The following is a 22074-nucleotide window of genomic DNA, read 5'->3' on the forward strand; positions in this document are numbered from 1 at the left end:
CCATCAGAAGATGGATACACTGTGGTCATAAAGGGATGGACATGGTCAGCAACAATACTCAGGTAGGCTGTGGCGTTGACAAGATGCTTAATTGGTACTAATGGGCCCAAAGTGTGCCAAGAAAGCATCTCCCACACCATTACACCACCACCACCAGCCTAAACTGTTGATATAAGGCAGGATGGATCGATGCCTTCATGTTGACGCCCAATTCTCAAGGTTGGATGTGTTGTGCATTCAGAGATGCTCTTCTGCACACCTCGGTTGTAACGAGTGCTTATTTGAGTTACTGTTGCCTTTCCATCAGCTGGTACCAGTCTGGCCATTCTCCTCTGACCTCTGGCATCAACAAGGCATTTGTGCCCACAGAACTCCCGCTCACTGGATATTCTCTCTTTTTCAGACCATTCTCTGTAAACCTTAGAGATGCAGTTGGACAGCTGTACCTAATAAAGTGGCCAGTGAGTGTTTTTTTATATATATATATATATATATATATATATATATATATATATATATATATATATATATATATATATATATATTCGTCCCATGTGTATACATTTGTTCACAACTAAAAATGTATCATAGAAAGATAGGGTCTCATGTTTTTTATTGAAACGTATAATAAAATGCATAATCAAATATTGAAGAATTAAAATTTAAATATATTTAACATCATCTACATTTGAAATTATATCAAATTAACATAAGTATATATATGAACTTCCATCTTGTGTATAAAGAGTAATTTAATTATATACACACATATTAATGTTATATGTATGTGTATAATTAAATTACATTTCATTTATTCATTTTCTTTTCGGCTTAGTCCCTTTATTAATCTGGAGTCGCCACAGCGGAATGAACCGCCCACATTTCATTTATAATTAATTATATATGTGTATATAAACAGTATGGAGTATTTACATTTTATATTAATACACACATATACAGTAAATACAGTGCTAAACTGCAACAGATGCTTACAGATGTTCTCTCTGGTTTCTCATATCTCGTTAATTGTTGAGAAGACAAATAAATCAAACAAAAAAGAGCATGAGGAACAGTTTATTAGAAAAAACACATGATAATCTGACTATACATTTCATGAGATAGCACAAAGAGGAAACTCCATGATCAATTTGATCAAAATCTCAGCCCGTGTGTGCTCGCCCATACAATAAAACAATTAAAACATTAACACGTTTCGTCAGTACTTTATCATAATAAAGCATCTCTCATTCAAATGAGAAATGTGGAGTTTAATATATTACACACATAATCCATGAGGTTTACAATGTAATTGTGTACAAAAAAAAAAAGAGATCCTTCCTTTACTCTCGCTGGCAGTCATACTTCATCTGCTTTACAAACCTGAAACAGGATAAGAGAAAACACTTACAAAACATATAATGAAATGACTGAGCTTTCTGAACCAGATTATACCACAATATACCAGTATTTATGATTCTGCCATCACAGCACAGAACGCAAAATCAAGCAAATGCTGCAATATTCTGAGGAGCTTCATTCATTTTCTTTCAGCTTAGTCTCTGATTTATTTAAAACTATTGGATTGTGCTCTGGTCACTGTGGAGGCCGTTAGAGTACAGTGAACTCATTGTCATGTTCAAGAAACCAGTCTGAGATGATTCATGCTTTATAACATGGCGCGTTATCCTGCTGGAAGCAGCCATCAAAAGATGGGTACACTGTGGTCATAAAGGGATGGACATGGTCAGCAACACTACTCAGGTAGGCTGTGGCATTGACAAGATGCTTAATTGGTACTAATGGGCCCAAAGTGTGCCAAGAAAATATCCTCCACACCATTACACCACCACCAACAGCCTAAACCGTAGATATAAGGCAGGGTGGATCCATGCTTTCATGTTGACGCCAAATTCTCGAGGTTGGACATGTTGTGCATTCAGAGATGCTCTTCTGCACACCTCGGTTGTAATGAGTTCTTATTTGAGTTACTGTTGCCTTTCCATCAGCTGGTACCAGTCTGGCCATTCTCCTCTGACCTCTGGCATCAACAAGGCATTTGTGCCCACAGAACCACCACACACTGGATATTCTTTTTCAGACCATTCTCTGTAAACCTTAGAGATGCAGTTGGACAGCTGTACCTAATAAAGTGGCCGGTCATGTTTTTTTATTGAAACGTATAATAAAATGCATAATCAAATATTGAAGAATTAAAATTTAAATATAATATATTTTACATCATCTATATTTGAAATTACATAAAATTAATGTAAGTATATATATGAACTTCCATCTTGTGTATAAAGTGTAATTTAACAGAACGCAAAATCAAGCAAATGCTGCAATATTCTGAGGAGCTTCATTCATTCATTTTCTTTCAGCTTAGTCTCTGATTTATCAGAGGTTGCCACAGCATAATGAACCACCAACTATTCCGTCATATGTTTTACACAGCGAATGCCCTTCAAGCCGCAACCCAGTACTGGGAAACACCCATACACTCTCACATTCACACACATACACAGACACACTACGGGCAATTTATATTATTCAATTCCCCTATAGCGCATGCCTTTGGACTGTGGGGGAAACCGGAGCACCTGGAGAAACCCATGTCAGCATGGGGAGAACATGCAAACTCCACACAGAAATGCCATCTCTCCCAGCTGGGACTCGAACCAGCGACCTTTTTGCTGTGAGGCGGCAGTGCTAACCACTGAGCCACCGTGCCGCCACTTCAGTCTCTTCAGATGAAAAAAAAAAGTGTATTGTTTTGAGCGCTGCTCCAATTCTGACCAATTTGTGTGTAATCCTGGAGGGACTAATCTGAAGAATCTGAGTTTATCTGATGCTCTTCGGGCATTATACTGTATTTGTTGTTAAATGACCAGAAACAAAGAGGTCCCTGGTCTCATCCTGAACCCACCAGTCCATTCTCACCCATTCAGTACTCAAACAGAAAACAATGAGTTCACAAAGCATGCTGGGAGTACTTTATTCATCCGCTGCTTTCTGTGATTAATGCTGCATATAGAGATTTTCATTGCTCACTAGTTGAGCAGTAACAAAATGGTGAGGTAAAAATGTATTAAGACAGGCTAAGATCAAAACATAATCATAATCAGATGATATCATAGTTCATAATTACTAGTGAATACAGTAATAAAACAGGTTAATTGTGTAAGATAATTCACAGAACCAGTCAAACGTTTGAACACCGCTGACCGAATATTACTCATAATTGCATGCTTAAATGCTGGAAGTGTGTTTTTTAGATAAATATAATAGTGTTGTCATGTAGGACAATTATTATATTAAAATTGATGATATAATGGTGGCACCGTGGCTCAGTAATTATCCCTATCGCCTCACAGCAAGAAGGTCGCTGGTTCGCGTACCGGCTGGGTCAATTTCAGTGTGGAGTTTGTATGTTCTCCTCGCGTTGGCGTGGGTTTCCTCCGGGTGCTCCGGTTTCCCCCACAGTCCAAACACATGCGCTATAGGTGAATTGGGTAAACAAAAATGGCCACAGTGTATGAGTGGGAATGTGAGTGTGTGGGTGTTTTCCAGTACTGGATTGCAGCTGGAAGGGCATCCGTTGTGTTAAACATATACCAGAATAGTTGGCGGTTCATTCCACTGTGGTGACCTCTGATAAATAAGAGACTAAGCCGAAGGAAAATGAATGAATGTATGATAATAATAATAGCAATAGCAATACAATAATAATATGAATAAATATATTAACTATAGTAATAATAATAACCATAATAATAGCTTTACAGTGTAGTTAATAATAAAAAAATATTGTTAACAATAATTTACATAAATATTATGATATTTTAACATTGATCAAAACATATCATAGTTTGAGTATGTGTGTGTATGATGTGTGTATGTATGTATTGTGTATGTATGTATTGTGTATGTATTAATAATAATTCATTCATTGATTTTCTTTTCGGCTTAGTCCCTTTTTTAATCTGGAGTCGCCACAGTGGAATGAACCGCCAACTTATCCAGCATATGTTTTACGCAGCGGATGCCCTTACAGCTGCAACCCATCACTGGGAAACATCCATACTTTCACTCACACTCATACACTACGGCCAATTTAGCTTACCCAATTCACCTATACCACATGTGTTTGGACTTGTGAGGGAAACCGGAGCACCCGGAGGAAACCCACGCCAACACGGGGAGAACATGCAAACTCCACACAAAAAATGCCAACTGACCCAGCCAGGGCTCAAACCAGCAACCTTCTTGCTGTGAGGTGACAGTGCTACCCACTGCACCACTGCATCGCCCATTAATAATAATATTAATACTAATAAATAATAATGTATTAGCCAGTACTGCTAATAATAATAATAATAATAATAATAATAATAATAACAACATTTAAGTTATTCAAAATTGATAAAACAATTAAAAATAATATTACTAATAATAAATTATTATATTATCTGAAATGTGAAAAATTATGTTGTAATAATATACATATTACAGTAATACTACTAATAATAAAAAGAACAAACAAATTAAATCAAATATAAAAGATTTATAAATGAAGATAGCAAAATATTAAAGATAAGGCACACATTCAAATGTATTAATAATAATGATAACATTAATATTGTTATTATTAATGTATTATTTGTTCTAAATAAATAAGTCAATAGTTAAGAAAAAAGCATGAGTAAATCAAGGAATTATTATTACAATTATTATTATCATTATTATTGTCATCCTCATTACTATAATAATAACAACAATAATAATAATACTAATACTACTACTAATAATAATAATAATACTAATACTAATAATAATAATAATAACAATAATAATAATAATAATAACAATAATAATAATAATAATAATAATAATAATAATAATAATAATAATAATAATAATAATAATAATAATAATAATAATAATAACAATAATAATAATAATAACAACAACAACAATAATAATAATAATAATAATAATAACAACAACAATAATAATAATAATAATAATAATAATAATAATAAAATAATAACAATAATAATAATAATAACAATAAAAATAATAATAATAATAAATAATAATAATAATAATAAAAAATAATAACAATAGAATAAATAATATAATAATAATAATAATAATAAATAATGACAATAATAACAACAATAAAAATAATAATAACAATAATAATAATAATAACAACAATAACAACAATAATAATAATAATAATAACAACATAAATAATAATAATAATAAAATAATAACAATAATAATAATAATAACAATAAAAATAATAACAATAATAATAATAATAAAAATAACAACAATAACATAAATAATAATAATAATAATAATAATAATAATAATAATAATAATAATAATAATAATAATAACAATAATAATAATTAATCAATTTAATCATTTATTCTACACTCCCCTTCACATATTTAATATATGTTTTGTTGATGTACTTGTGTTTTAAATGTGTAAAATAAGTAAGGCAGAATAAGCCGGTCTCTGTGTTCAATCATTTCACTGGTTCTGTCTGCAGAAGCAATGCATGTGTTGGCAAAGCAGGACTAGGAAGGCAAAGTAAAGCCTACCTGGACACTAGTGCTGGTTAGATGAGGAAACAGGAGCAAACATTTCCTCTCAGCTTAGGAAAAAAGAGCATCAATACCTGCTGGGGATAACACTATAGCCTGCAGCAGGTCTGACAGAGAGATTATTCCCCGAACCACGTCTTCTCTGTCCACAAGCACCAGCCTATGGACCTGGACACACACAAAGACAACATTCAACATCACAGAAATAGACAAAAGAAAATAAAAATATAATTAAATATATAACTAAATTAACTATTTAATATAATAGCTAAAACCACTTGTTTTTTTTAATCAGCATGAAACAAAAGAAACAATAATTTGTGTTTAAAATAAAAATGTAAAATATTTTTAAAAATATATTTAATACATGTTTAAAAATGATTTTATTTCAGCTAATTTTAATAAATATCATAGACCCTTTTCACATGACGTCACACAGTGTCCGGTTTCACTCCACGCAGTGTATCTTTACTTATGCCTACACAGAGCTCCCCATAGGGAATTCACCCAGTCAGCTGTATACTTACTACAGATACGGTTAGATGGTGACTATTGCTGTTTTCTGATGGGAAGACTGCATTTTAATTCAGTATTACTAGATTATAAAATTATTTGTAACTTATTATTAATTAAAAGGTATACAGATATTAAATTAGGACACAGCAGGACACTACAGAAACTGAAAATAATAAAATAATAAATGATGAAACTGATTGCATTTATAGAGGACATACCAGATAATATGAGAAGATTTAATACAAAACTGTACTCATGCTGGAACATTAACATATAACAAATAATATACATTTATATTCATAGAAGCATTAAAGTAAAAATAAATCCATTATAGCGGAAACAATCTGAATTAATAAGTGAAAAGGTTGCAAACATACTTTTCTTGATAAACGATAACTTATTGCTATTCTTAATATCTTAAACAATCATTTTCAAACTCAGGAAGCAGTTCAGTATTAAAAGAGAAACCTTTGCACTCATGTCCAATACTTTAATAGACTTGAATCACAACGTGCAATGAGTATATTTTAAGTTGTACATTTTCCAGAGAAGTCTCCCATTCATTTAAAGGTAAACCGAAATTAAAAATACACTGCGTTGCCGATACAGGAAGTGACGTGACCTCATTGTGAAAAGGGTCTAATCTCATTTATTAAAGATTTTGTAAACTTATAGATGACAAGGGAAAAATCTGATTCAGTAAAACAAACATTTGCAAAATAAAATGAAATAAAATAAAATATGTAACTTGTAAAATATGTAAAATAAACATTCAATTAAATAAATATTGAAATATTTGATATAAAATATACATAAAACATTCATTTTTACTTTAGCTAGTTGTACTCGCACTTTAATGACAGTAAACTAGACAAGAAAAAATAGCATTAAGCAAAAAATGAAACAACATTTTCAATAGAAATAACAGAAAAATAAGCTTCATGAATTTATGAGAACGCTCATTATATATTTGTATGTATCAATGAAAAAATGTGTCATTTCTGAATAGAAAAAATAACACTTAAATAAAATTAAAAATTTACTTGAAATAAACATTAAATTAAATCAATTTTTTAAATACTAAATACATATAAATAATATGAATATATGTATATAAAACAAAGCTCTTTAGTTCAGCTAATTGCAACAGTAAATAAAACAGGATCATATCTGATAAAGCAAAAAAAAACATTTGCAAAAAAAATAATAGAGAAAAAAAAATACAAAAATGTCCTTCACAAACTGACGGACTGAATGATAAATATATGTTTGTATGTATCAATAAAAAATAAATAAATAGCTATTTGACATATTATTATAGCATTAGTATATTAATAGAATCATTTTAACACATACAACTTAAAAAATAAAATAAAATAAAATAAAATAAAATAAAATAAAAGTAAATAAAATTAAATAAAATTAAATTAAATGCAGAAAACTTCACAAGGATTTGTGAAGCATCAATATATCTATGTATTTTTAATTTAGATTTTTATGAAGAGCCTTTAACTTCAGGAATCGCATCCTCACCTCTGCCTTGACTATTCTGTCAATGACAGTCTCTAAAGTCTCGTCAGGGTAACATTTAATCACTCCTTCTACATAGCAGCGTCTCCTGCGCACCGCCTCCTGCATGCTCATGCTCAGGTTATTATAGGTTTTCTGGGCTGCAAGATTCTGACAAAACAAGAAGAGGCACACCACCCCGAAAATCATCAGGTTATTATCATTTAGTGCTGAATCTAATGTCTGAAAATAACAAAATAAAAGTCTTACAATCACATCAAATCTGGAATACAGGGCGACCACCTTACCTGGAAAAAGCAGAGAAGCAAGTTAAAAATTAGGTTATTTTGTTTTGTGCATTAACGTGGATTATTTATATGGCAAGATTTTTTAACATGTAATCTATAAATCATTTGAGCATGTTTTTTTATTCTACTAGTACCGTGCCTACTAGTGTCTTTTCCATTAATTACTATTAGTTATTATTTAGTTACTTAGGCATGGGCCGTTATAAGATTCTGATGGTATGATAACCTTGAAAAAAAAATCACGGTTTCATAGTATTGTGATTACTGCTCTAAAGTATATTCTTTGTAAATGTTTGGGTAAAAAAACAATAACTTTTCCTCATTGAACACAAGATATTTCATTTTAAGAAACATTTGGATCAGTAGCTTTTGATGTGGAGGGTCCTTTTTGCTGGAGATACTGTTGCCCTAAAACACTAAATAAAATAAGTTACAATAAAACATGTATAACAAAAATACCTGTACATATACCATAGGAAAGGTATAACAGAAAATTTTGGCGATTTTAAAACCTTGACCTTTCCAAATCGCGGTAAACCTTGAAACTGGTTATTGTCCTATGCCTACATGCAGATATTTTTAAAATATTAGTAAACAGAAATGCTGCATCATAACAAAAAAAATAATTAAATATTATCTGTGTATTAACTGTTTTATAAAATGTTGTTTAATTATGCAAATTATGCATTATTTAATTAAATTAATGCACTCATTTTTATATATTTGCAACATTTTAGACATTGTATGAAGTGCTGAACTTACAGCTAAAGTCACAATTATTCGCCCTCCTCTGATTTTTTTTCTTTTTCAAATATTTGCCAAATGATGTTTAACAGAGCAAGGAATTTTTCACAGTATTTCCTATAATATTTTTTCTTCCGGAGAAAGTTTTATTGTTATGTATGATAATTATTATAATTTAGTTGTTAATAAATAACAATAATAATAATAATAATAATAATAATAATAATAATAATAACAATATGCATGCATATAATAACTATATTAATAATAACAATAAGAATCACTATATATACCGTGTAGTTAATAATGAAATATTGTCATTAATAATTTACATAATTGTTAATGATGACATGACATTAATCATATTATGATATAATTTAATATATACTACTATTACTACTGCTACTACTAATAATAAATAATGTATTAGCAAGTACTGCTAATAATAATAACATTAATGATAAAAACAATAAAATTAATATTACTCATAATAAATTATTATATTAGGTGAAACCTACCATTTAATAATATGCATATTACATTAATAATACTAAAAATAAAAAAGAATAAACAAATTAAATCAAATTTAAATGATTTAAAAATGAATATAAAAAATATTAGAGATAATGCATACATTCAAACTGTTATTAATAATAATAACATTAGTAAATAAAAAATAATAAGAATAACATTAATAATAACAATAACGATAATGATGATAATAATAATAACAACAACAACAATAACAACAACAATAATAATAATAATAATAATAATAATAATAATAATAATAATAATAATAATAATAATAATAACAATAACAATAACAATATTAATAATAATAATATTAATAATAATAATATTAATATTAATAATAATAATAATAATAATAACAATTTTAATAATAATAATAATAATAATAATATTAATAATAACAACAACAATAATAATAATAATAATACTGATAATATTAATAATAATAATAATAATAATAATAATAATATTAATAATAATAGTATTTTATGATTAATGCTTTTTTTATTCTAAATAAATGAGCTTGAACCAATTGTCAAGGAAAAGCATCCAAAAATCAAGGAATTATTATTATTATTATTAATATTAATATTACTGCCATCATCTTTACTCTAAATAAAGTCTTATTTGTTTCATTTCGGCTGAAATAAAAGCAGTTTTAAATTTTTTAAAACCCTTTTAAGGTCAAAATTATTAGCCCCTTTAAGTTATATTTTTTGACTGTCTACAGAACAAACCATCATTATACAATAACTTGCCTAATTACCTTAACCTGCCTAGTTAACCTAATTAACCTAGTTAAGCTTTTACATGTCACTTTAAGCTGAATACTAGCAACATGAAAAATATCTAGTCAAATATTATTTACTGTCATCATGGCAAATATAAAATAAACCATTTATTAGAGATGAGTTATTAAATCTATTATGTTTAGAAATGTGTTGAAGAAAATCTTCTTTCTATTAAACAAAACTATGTATACAGGGGGGCTAATAATTCAGGACGGACTTCAACGGTATATATCATTCCAATTAAAGGAAAATGAATGAAAAATGTCCGAAATGAACCCGCAATTCTCGAATGAGTGATTTGTTTCCTCTGATTTAAGAGTACCATCATCATCCACCACAGGCAGAGCAGACACGCGTCGTTCCACAAACACAGACAGAGCGTCGTACACAGTGGCTGTCTGAGAGACAGTGGCCACGTCTGTGAACGTCCCGATTCCTGCATCTTTAATCTGCATCTTCAAGAAGCGAGGCTTTGGCACAGTGGTTCCCTGGAGATATATGAATCAAACACAGAAAGAAGTTTTTAGGCATTAAAACAATACAAGTGAAATACAGCTTGTTGATTCAAATGTGTCCTGTTTATTCATTCATTCATTTTCCTTCAGCTTCCCTCAGCTTATTTATCAGGGGTTGCCACAGGAAAATGAACCACCAACTATTCCAGTATATGTTTTACACAGCGGATGCTCTTCCAGCTGCAACCCAGTATTGGGAAACAACCATACACACTTACATGCACATGCACCCGGAGGAAACCCACGCCGACACAAGGATGCCAACTGGCCCAACCAGAACTTAAACCAGCAACCTTCTTGCTGTGAGGCAACCACTGAGCCACTGTGCCACCCCATAAATAAAATCACTTTCGTAATTGTAATGTGATGCAGACAATAACTAACGAATGTGTCAAAAACAAGTAAAATAAATAATGAAGTCGGCGCAATAGCCTAGTGGTTAGCGCGTCGACATATGGTGCAGTAGCACGTCAGGGCGTCACGAGTTCGAATCCCGGCTCGAGGACATTTCCCTACCCCCCTCTCTCTCTCCAACTTCGCTTCCTGTCCTAAATACTGTCCTATCTAATAAAGGCAAAATGGCCAAAAATAAATCTAAAAAATAAAAAATAATAAAATAAAAAATAAACAATGAACTGTAAAATTGTGTATTTCAATGAATTTATCAGTCTTACGAATATATGAAGGAACTTGAGGATCCTCTTATGGGTCAGTATGTGAAGGACATTTCCAGACTCTGGGTCAATGACCGGCAGCCTGTGGATTTTGTGTTTCAGTAAAGAATAGACGGCATCAAAGAGGCTGTGTATAGACACACGCACAAAAAAGAATTATGAATATATTTTAATATACAGTATATTATAAATACATACACCACCATCAAAACATCAAAACAAGACCAACAAGTATAAACAAATAACTAAATAAATGTACTAATTTAAAAACATAGCAATAATAATTTACTAATTATTATACATAATAATTGTAGCAAAAGTACAGACATGAGAAACATGAGCTTTTACTTTTAATCATGGATATAATAGTTAACAAATTTAAACAATTAGTTCCTCTAAATTTAATATACATTAAATAAAATTCAAATTGACTCAAATAAAATATATTAAAAAGTAAACTTGTTTTATTTCAATAATTTTCCAATGAAACATTTCCACTGAAATATTATAACCTAATGTACTAAAATAACTTAAAATAAAATCTCTATACACATTCCTAAAACTTAAAATGAAAATAAGATCTTATTCAAACTATTACTAAAATCTATAACAGTATCAGTAATTTTCACAAAAATTGCACACAGGTTTTACTCTGTTTATCAAACAGCCTCAATGAGCATACAAGACATTGTGTAACTTATTATAATTGTTTTATAATGTGTGTGTGTGTGTGTGTGTGTGTGTGTGTGTGTGTGTGTGTGTGTGTGTGTGTGTGTGTGTGTGTGTGTGTGCGTGTGTGTGTGTGTGTGTGTGTGTTTTGGATCCCTGTTTATTTTCTTTATCTCTCTACAAGTCAAAATGTACAATAATAAATGTCTGATATATTCAGGGTGAGAATTACAGGGGGCTTTGGGGGGCTGGGGTCAACCCCCCTAATTAATGTTTGATGGGGGGGTCAGCCCTTTAATGGTGAGAAGTAGTTTTCTGTGATCTGTATCTTAAATAATAATATTAATAATTAAAATAATAGATATATTTAATTATAATTATATATTTAATTATATATAATTATAGATTTGACCCCCCCTATAATGGTTCATACCACTGTGAATGCATAATAGCGCCAATGAGCTTATGTGGGGAAAATATTCATTCAAAAGTCTAAAAGCGGCAGATCTATGATATTGTAAGTGTTCACAACACACTTTTCCTGGATATATTGTCATCTCTTTATATAAAGTTGGGGAAAAGAAACATAATTTACACTCTCAGAAATAAAGGTACACGAGCTGTCACTGGGGTGGTACCATTTCAAACGGTACAAATTTGGACCTAAAAGGTTCATATTTATACCTCAAGGGTACATATTAGTACCTAAAAAATACAAAAGTGATCCTCTTTAAAATTTTAGATACTAAAATATACTTTTGAGGTACCAATATGAACCCTTTAAGTACAAAATTGTACCTTTTTAATAGGTACCACCCCAGTGACAGCTCACGTACTTTTATTTCTGAGAGCATAATTAAGAATATCTGTCTTGCATCTTACAACAATTATGATTACAGTTCCTATATTTAACATGTACATGGTGCCAAATATCCACCCATAAAACTCAATTGTGCCACTACGTTTTTGCATAAGCAAAGCACAGTTTGAATACCTGGCATCAGGGGTGATACTGATGAGACACTGGTCATGATACTGGAGATAAACATCTAGAGAAAGACAGAGAAACATTGGAAAAATCAAACGAGAGTCAACACTACGCAGTAAATTTACTTTAGAATCACACAATGACAGCTGTATGAGATATCTTGAGCCCTATGGACATACTGTCCGTCTGGTTGTGTTTCTATACTGTATGTGTCATCTGAAGTGATGTACAAGACGGTTATTAAAAACATTTTAATGATCTCTTTCATTGATGCTGATTATCATATTTTGGACATTAGCAAATCTGAACATGATGCTGTCTTTCATTCAATGAAGATTACATATTAAATGCTTTAGCACTTTAAATCCATAGTCATTTATCATGGAAATCATTTGACAATACTGGCAGTGTCTTTTCATTTTGAAAGTAAACATCCCAACATCACCTGTGGAGTTCAGATTATTTACTTTGAAATGAATCACCTCTCCATGTCTCAATCTTGTGCTCCTCCAGTTCATAGATCTGAACCTACAAGACAAAACAAAAACCTATAAAATATAGCGGTATTGTACTTATAATAATTTGTGCTTGTATGCATACACTTATAAGTTTATTTATTTATTTTAGTACAGAAGTAAATAGTAGAAGTAAATAGAAGTAAATACAGAAGTAAATAGTAGTATTTATTTTTTTAGTTCCTTTTTACAAGATGTAAAATAAGTCTCTGGTGTCCTTAAAGTGTGTATGTGAAGTTTCAGCTTAAATTAATACACACATCATTTTTTATAACTCTTTGAAACTGCCCCTTTTAGGCTTTGATGCAAACTGTGCCACTTCGGCGGCTGTCGCTTTAAATTCAGATGAGATTGTCCTCCCAGTCTTTTCAAAAGAGGGCGGAGCTACGCAGCAGATTCAAAACTTTTTTTTAATAATAATTTTTTCGGGGTTTTCACCTTTGATGTATAGGACAGTAGAGGTTATTGACAGGAAAGCTTGGGGAGCAGAAAGAGAGAGGACGGATTGGCATAGGACTGTGAGGCGGGAATCAAACTCAGGTCGCCGTGAGCACCGGAGTGCATGTGTCAACGCACTAACCACTACACCACTGGTGCCGACACAGATTCAAAACTTTAATGGAGATGCTGCTTCTCACTCAGGGCTGTTTATGCTAATGAGTAAGCGATCACTACTAATGGGCGGGGCTTTCCCCCTCTGATGACATGTGCAAAGGAGAATGTCAATCAAAGTTGGAGGCTGGCTATATCCACACACTCTTGCCACACAACTGTGATTAAACCCCTTTAGAAAAGTGATTTCTGCATAATAGGTACCCTTTGCATAATAGTAATTGACTTTGCAAATAAAAGTTTAAAGAGCATATTGTAGGTATTTTGTATTTTAAAACAAAGGTAGAATCGTTTGTTAAAAGGCACATAGTTTACCTCTTTTTTTATGATTTAATATTAATATTATGGTTCTTCTGAGTGTGCCAGTTTAGGTTCAGTTTAAAACAATTCAGATTTTTTTATTATAATGTGTTAAAAAGTGTCATGTTGGGGGCGTGTCCACAGTTGATTTAGGGGTGTGTTGCTTCACATGTAAATTAGTTTCGGCTTCCCGCCCAACGTAACAAGGCCATGAGCTCACCCGCTCTCTGTTTTCAACAGAGTCTGACCGACAGACTGAGAGGAGCAGGAGTGAGATGATCCGCATTCAGTCGTACATGTACGACTCGCACACAGACCAAGCAGAGAGTACAAAATCATTTGTGTCTTTGTGCAGTTTTACAGCCAACTGTGTGCTAGTTTCAAGTACCGAGCTTGTACACAGAAACTAATAACCACGCACAATGAACTAACTTTGACTAAGGCACTGGATGCGCCCCTCGAAGCCGCGACACGGCACACTAGACACTCTCTGTGGCGCGGCAGAAACATGACGTGTCCTGAATCGTCGCGCCACGCATTTTTGAATTCTAAACATAGGCTTCTATCAGGGTACACACAACGGCGATTCAAGTCTGCAGCGGCTGCGGCACCCAGCCGTCGACTTGAGTGTACCCTGATAGAAACCAATGTTTAGAATTCTAAAACGCATGCTAGTTAAGATCACAGGGAGCTTCTGGGATCGCGAGAAATGCAAACGGCTGAAGTATAAGGTAGACTCAATGAGAAGTACACATCTTTGCAAACCTACCTAAAGCGATAATGTGGAGAATATTGCTCTTGTGTTGAGCCCAATGAGCCTTGCATCTAAAAATAGAGCTAGGGTGTTCCTTTAGTGATATCGCTTCGACTCACGCTGAAAATGGCTGATGTAAATCAACAAACTGAGGATATGATGATGCGCCTGTCAATCAATATTGGTGGGCGGGGGGGGCAGCACTCCTACGTAAAGTTGCGGTCGGTTTGAAAACTGCTCCAACTGGTCCACCGTTTTTTATGTTGTTAAATTGAAAAAAAAGCACTGGGTGTGCTTATATCACCCCAATATGACGGTATATACACCATACATGCACATATGTCTGTCCAAACAGCTTGAAAAGTAGATTTTTTACCATAGGTGCTCTTTAAAAATACTCTATAATACCATAAAATACCATATTAAAATGTTTTATGAAGCGCAAGGGCACCAATTTTTTAAGAAAATGTGTATGTTTTCCCACTTCCGGAAAATCCGATTTTTTCTAACCACCCTGGCGCGCGCTGTTTACAGTGAAGCAGAGTAGCATATAGCAGAATCAGTTGTTAGTTTTGGAGTAATTTATCATCATCGTGGTATATTATTGCGTTTATGGAAACTCCAGCCTGTCAGCATATCAAGTCCACATATTTCCCGTTGTTATTTTGGTTGATTTTTGTTCACGAAATGTGACGAACCCGATAAGACCGAAAGCTGACGTGAAAACGGCGAAAAACACGCTTCGGGATCAGTCAGAGATGCAGCTCAATGAAAACAAGAACTGTCAATTACTCTTCTCTGACTGCTGTTCTGTCTGCTGGTCTGTCCGCAGGCTCATAATTGTATGGCTGTGGTCCGTCGTTTGTCTCGGCATCTAAACGCGCACCACGATCAGTTGTCTTCATACTGTTTATATGCACGATCTCCCTCATCCGACGTCCCTTCCAGTCTGATGATTTTTCAGATGCGGAAGAACATTTCTTTGACTAAAAATGACTCCAGATGGCTTAATAATAAACTTTAACGTATATTTTTCAAACAAAATCTAGTTCCTACTTTACTCTTACGCCCATTGACTCACTGGTGTGTCTAACCTACAATATGCTCTTTAAAATATTAGTGTAAGAAAATGAATAGTATGAAATAAGACTTTGACCGCATACCATTTTTAGACACCTCGTGTTATGATCTACTAAAGTAATATATGGACAGTCAATGCGAAATCAATATGATTCCAACTGTGAAGAGCAACACATGGTTATCATTAGAGGAAAACAAGAGACTGCAACCCACCATAGGAGATCTGTAGTACCGATGCAGAATATTAATGAAATCTGTGATCGTCAGCATACCTGCGAGCAAACGAAGTGAAATAAAGTGAAAGAGAGCAAGTATGCACAATATAATACACACATATCCAAGGGGTCATTCCTACCCACAAATCTCTGCAGTTTGTGGTCCCAGAGAGGAGCCGCTCTTAAACCATTGGCCACCAATGCAAAGAAGGCCTTCTTCACCTGTGTGCATAACATAGATATACTGTTTATCAACTTTGACCCTCAAGAGCTACATTTCTGTAATCAATATGTTGAGATGCGAATTTATGCTGTAAATCTAATTCACGTTGCTGCACTTGCAAATAATAAACAGTCAAATTGATTCGGTGAAATTGACATCACTGTATATTGTCCGTATTGTATGTTTACAAGTGCTGAGAAACAGCTGAAATAGATCATTTTAAGGGATGTAAACAAAAACTACGGTCCCAACGTATTTCCTGTTTTACATTTTTAATTTCTATAGCTTCCAAAAATCCAAAAAGAGCCACATATTGATAAGTAATGGTATTATAGCTGTTTTAACATTAAGTTATGCGTGAATTGCCTCTTGTTACAGTTATGAAATAGTTTGATAACTGGCAGGAAATGTTCATGGGCCAGTGACATCACCACATTGAAATGGTCTATATGCTAATGAACGTTTGCTTTCAACCAATCACCACAGACTGGGCCATCTGACCAATCAGATCAGAGTATAGATAAAGGCGGGGTTTAAAGAGACTGGATTCTTAAACCCACCATTTCAGACGCTATGAAAAAAAGAGCTGACACTGCAATCGAAATTACAGAGAAATTAAAAATATTTCAGACCTTGGATAAATAAAAACTATTTTAGGAGATATGCAAAACAAACAAACGTAGAAAAGAAAAACATTAACATAGCATAATGAGGCATTAAATAAGAATTTCATTTGAATTAATATAAACAATAAAGAAATAATAAACATTTTGTTGCATCCCAACCTGCAGTGTTGTGTCAAAAACGACCAGTTTGCAGCTGGTAGGAATTGCATCATAACAACAGTGCTTCTTCATGAAGTTCATATAAGTTTCGCCATTTGGATCCGGGTCTGGAGGACATAAAACACACACCAAATTAGATTCAATTCAATTCACCTTTATTTGTATAGCGCTTTTACAATGTAGATTGTGTCAAAGCAGCTTCACATAGAAGATTATAGTAAATTGAAACAGTGTCATTTTTAAGTGTTTAAGTTCAGTTCAGTTTAGTTCAGTATGGTTTAACATTCACTACTGAGAGTCCAAACACTAAAGAGCAAATCCAGCGATGCGCAGCTGTGCAGATCCCGAACCATGCAAGCCAGTGGCGAGATTGAAGATTATTTTATAGGAATATAACCTAGGGCAGGGGTAAGGAACCATTGGCTTGGGAGCCACATGTGGCTCTTTGACCAAAAATATGTGGCTCTCCAGCTGTCTCCCTTCAATAAAAAAATTTGAACTGTCACTAAAAATCAGTTTCCTATTGAAAATAAAATCTAAATTACCTTTTTATTGTATATTTTTACAGCAAAATTAATAAGAATAAAAGGACGTGTGCGTGTGTGTGGCGCTATGGATTAAATTGAATCACGACACCAATAAAGGGCATGCCATTTACATTTCTTTAGTAACCTTGCGCCATAAAATTCTAACTATGTTCATAAGTGGTGAAAACAAAGAAATTCTATAAATTGTCCTTTAATAATACATGGACTTGCTCAACATGTGATGCTTCATTTATATATATATATATATATATATATATATATATATATATATATATATATATATATATATATATATATATATATATATATATATATATATATATATATATATATATATATATATATCCCTAATTGCTCTTTAAAAAAATGCATTTGCCAAAAAAATCCGAAATGGCCCTGTGCTGAAAATAGGTTCCTGACCCCTGACCTAAGGTATCTAAATGAAAATTATTTATGAAATGTGAGTTGACATACCTGTGATGTTCATTATACAGTCTTCATGGCAATCGTCCTATAAGAAACAAAACAGATTAATAATGGATGTGTGTGTGTGTGTGTGTGTGTGTATCTAAGCTTATATCGCTATTGAACTTTCTTGTTGCGATAATCACTGAATAAAATCACTGATGAAATTGACACTGAAATTGACAAGTTGTGGAAAAAAGGGGTTGTATATTGTATATAATTGTAATGGGAAGTGAACGCTGACAAAAGTAGTGCGGATCCAAAGGAAGGTTTATTAAACAGAACGTTCAGGCAGGCAACAGTCAACACAGGAGCAAACAGATGTATACGGGCAATTCCAGAGTTGGGGTCACGTAACAGACGGATGGTCAAAAGGCAGGCAGCATACAATGTAAACAAACAAACAAGGAGAAGGTCAAAACTGGCAAGGCAAGGAAAACGCGCCGCAATGTTCACAATTCAGTATAACAAGACTCAGCCCAGACGTGTGTGTGAGTGCTCTCTTTATAGTCCATATAATCAGTTACGAACAGCTTCAGCTATGTGCGTGTGTGAGTGTGTGTATGTGTGTCATTACCGGAACTCGTAACAGGTGTGTGTGAGTGGTGCATGACTGGAACTTGTGGTACAAAATGGTGGATTTGTAGTGCGTTAGCGAAGTGTGTGTTTACCAGCAATCTGCCAGGATTAGATCGCTGGTGATTGTGACAATAATGGTTACAGTGAACAAATGTTTGCAGAAAATGTTTTTAAAAAAATGAATAAAGTAAAAAAAAAAGTAATAGACATCATTAGACTCATTAGTAGTCATCAACTGTAACAACAAAAATATATATATTTAAAGACAGTATTAATTAAAAAATGCAACTGAAATGTTACTCCATTAAATAAAAGCTATGACTTTCATTTTAAATGAGTTATCAGACATTAATATACACTCACAAATTAAGTTTAATTGTTAGTTTAGTTTAATTGCATTAATGTTAACAAATGTAGCCTTATTGTAAAGTGTTCAGGCCTATAGCCAGGGTGTGTTCGGGTGATTTGAAAGACCCACCCCTCGCAAACAAAGGTCCAGAATTTGTCCCATACATGAGCTCATTTGTCCTATTTTGACTGCTATGCCATAGTAAATTGTAAAATTAATACATTGAAAAAAGCTATAACACCAAGCAGAATCCTGTGTTGGCTGTCACTTCAGCGTGACTGAGGAAAGTTAAATGTGCTGGCCAGTTTGCTACTTAAATTAATGATATTTAACTGACAATAGGGTACAGTTTTAATTTAAAACTTTAACAGATTCCTAATGTTTTCCCTAATGATATAATTGATGTATATATGATGTATATGGTGTAAATGATAATTGATGTGAATCTTTAGGAAATGTTTTTGGTACATCAAAAAGTGACAATCCAACACGCGAATTCAGAAAAAAAAGGGAAATAGAAAATGAGGCAAATGACTGCAAAAAGGTCTACTTTTTAAGAAAAAAAAAGAACCACCTCTTTCACTAGGCTGGCTACAGGCCTGGTGTTAATGAATATTTTTAATTAATATATCTGGCATGTCATAGACCAGATTAACATGTGAAAATCTTTATGATTTAGTTTTAGTTTAGTTAAAACTTTATTATTCTCCTTGGGGCAATTCTTTCTGACATGGTGGTGCTTCACATATCACAAGAATGACACACTTAACATCAAGTACACAAACAAAAAGCTTGAAAAAAAAATCTAAAAAAATGAAATAACAATAATAATAAATATTAAATAATAAAAATAAATAAATAATAAAGCATCGATTTATTACATAATTGAATTGCTGTTTAAGGGGTGTGTGCTATCTCCTAGTATTTTATGTGGCATCCTCAACACCTGATGTTCGTAATAGGATGCAAGACTGCGCAGGGGAACTCCTCGAATTTTTGAGCACAAATTAACAATACCTTGAAGGCGATTCTTGTTTTTTATAGACAGTGAGGAAAACCAGCAATTAAAGGAAAAGGACAAAATACTTTCAATAAATGAAGTGTTAAAGGTCTTAAGAATAGATTTCTCTACGCTAAAAGAGTTGAGTTTCCACGATAAAGACAGTCTTTGATGAGCCTTATTAATAATTGTATGAGGGTTTTGATCAACCTGTTGTCAATAATTGTTCCTAGGTATATTCCACCCCAACCCCGTCTTGTGTGTCTTGTGTTACCACCCTTTGGAGAGCAGGTGTTTTAGCCAAAGTTCTTTGTTTTTGACACATTTAGGTCGAATTTCATTTTATTGCATCATGAGGTAAAATCATGCAAGACTGGACCATGTTCTCCTGGTCTGAGAGAGAAAGCAAGGATAAAAGCACAGTATCATCTGCATATTTAACCAGGTACCTATTTTCCTGTGTACTCTGACAATCATTTGCATATAATATAAAAGGATGAGGGGAAAGTACGCAGCTTTGTGAAAAGCCTGTAGAAATATTAATGATGTCCGATTTTGTTTCCTGCATGTTAAGAACTTCATGATTTGATATGATGAAATTATTTTTAAATAAAAAAATGTATTTTAACATTTTATTTGGTGCAGTTATGAACACCACTGATTATTTTAATAGTTAGTCTAAACGTTTAAGTAATAAATAATTATTAACTGCATTTTAAAATCCCCACAATAACAAATTATTACGTTCATTATCACAACATTACATCAATGTACATTTCTAATGTAAACTTGCTATCTATGCTAGCTATGTGCATCATATTTTCAAAACAGTGTCATAACATAGAATAAACGTATAAAAACACAGTATTGCTATGTTATATGCCTTGCTAAAATTACTGGCAGTACTATGATACAGATATTACTGTTTTAAATTATAACTCTATGGTATTAGATATATGTCGTAGTACTAATACTCACATATCAGTATAATTTCAACCCGCCATTTTTTGTTTAGTTTCTTGTAGTAAATCCTCTCGCCACAAGAAAAACAAGGTTATAACACTGTAATACTAACGTACTTTTTTGTAAATAATACAAAAACAAACCCATATTACCCTGTGACCACTTCAGCGCTGTGTTTACGTTAAGCTCAGTCGTTTAGCCCATTTTATTCTCTTAGTATTCATTTTAACCCATGCATCAGACGCTTGTTTACATTCGCTAGAGAAGGTTATATACCTGCTGACTCTTACCTGCGTGCCAGTGTCCATTTGTGCGTGTGCACGGTCGAGCTCCTCCGTGCGCATCTCCGCGTCCTGCTGCGCATGCTCGCTGCCCCCGCGCTATATTTGGATCAATTGAGGTCGGTTATTTAAGACGCGACGCTACGGCGAGGACGGGCAGACAAAGGGAAGAAAAGACTGCTTATTTTAGGATGTCGCTGCTTGAACGAGTCCGGGTAAACGTGGTGTAAAAGTGTCTGGTTTGACACTGACAGACAGCGCGAGATTTGGCATGTAAGAGCGCCCGCAGGTTGTTATAAATATAGCGCGTGACCTGAGTGATATGCGCGCGACCGCTCATTCCTTATGGAAGGCTCCAAAATTAGCTTGCCAAAGACCAGCTGAGAATTTAATATTGCCGAAAATGTTTAGGCGTTTAAGGATTTTAACTTTAATCTAATATCAGACAGAAGTTTTGCACACCCTTTTGTAGTATTAGACTTACGTTAACGTTGCATATTATCGTTCATAAGTTTAATGTAACTTAGTGTCGTGGT

General features: G+C 33.0%; 1 protein-coding gene across 5 annotated transcripts; it reads right to left on the reverse strand.

Moving 5' to 3' along the window:
* Window positions 1–1056: 1056 nt before the first annotated feature.
* Window positions 1057–21832, reverse strand: prkag3a (protein kinase, AMP-activated, gamma 3a non-catalytic subunit). 5 transcript variants are annotated; one of them, XM_056463016.1, is made up of 13 exons: window positions 21548–21832; window positions 18376–18412; window positions 17354–17460; window positions 16486–16567; window positions 16344–16402; window positions 13352–13397; window positions 12876–12930; window positions 11213–11294; window positions 10346–10511; window positions 7917–7954; window positions 7671–7817; window positions 5619–5789; window positions 1057–1380 (listed from the first exon to the last, which is right to left on the reverse strand). In XM_056463016.1, exons 1-12 carry the CDS (start codon window positions 21599–21601, stop codon window positions 5673–5675), a joined length of 990 nt encoding a protein of 329 aa, XP_056318991.1. In that variant the 5' UTR covers window positions 21602–21832; the 3' UTR covers window positions 1057–1380; window positions 5619–5672. The 5 variants fall into 5 exon arrangements, with proteins under 5 accessions (XP_056318991.1, XP_056318982.1, XP_056318985.1 ...); XM_056463007.1 differs by having other exon boundaries at window positions 11213–11339; XM_056463010.1 differs by having other exon boundaries at window positions 13337–13397.
* Between the last annotated feature and the right edge of the window lie 242 nt (window positions 21833–22074).

The sequence above is a fragment of the Danio aesculapii genome, chromosome 1, assembly GCF_903798145.1.
Source record: "Danio aesculapii chromosome 1, fDanAes4.1, whole genome shotgun sequence".
NCBI lineage: Eukaryota > Metazoa > Chordata > Actinopteri > Cypriniformes > Danionidae > Danio > Danio aesculapii.

What these genes read in the sequence shown, in the direction of transcription:
- prkag3a (XM_056463006.1), bottom strand. Translation starts at nt 21,601, where the DNA reads ATGCGCACGGAGGAGCTCGACCGTGCACACGCACAAATGGACACTGGC. An exon ending in AGTATCACCCCTGATGCCAG is followed by an intron (nt 11,340 to 12,875) that starts GTATTCAAACTG and finishes GTCTATACACAG; the next exon opens with CCTCTTTGATGCCGTCTATT. An exon ending in TCAAGTTCCTTCATATATTC is followed by an intron (nt 10,512 to 11,212) that starts GTAAGACTGATA and finishes ATATATCTCCAG; the next exon opens with GGAACCACTGTGCCAAAGCC.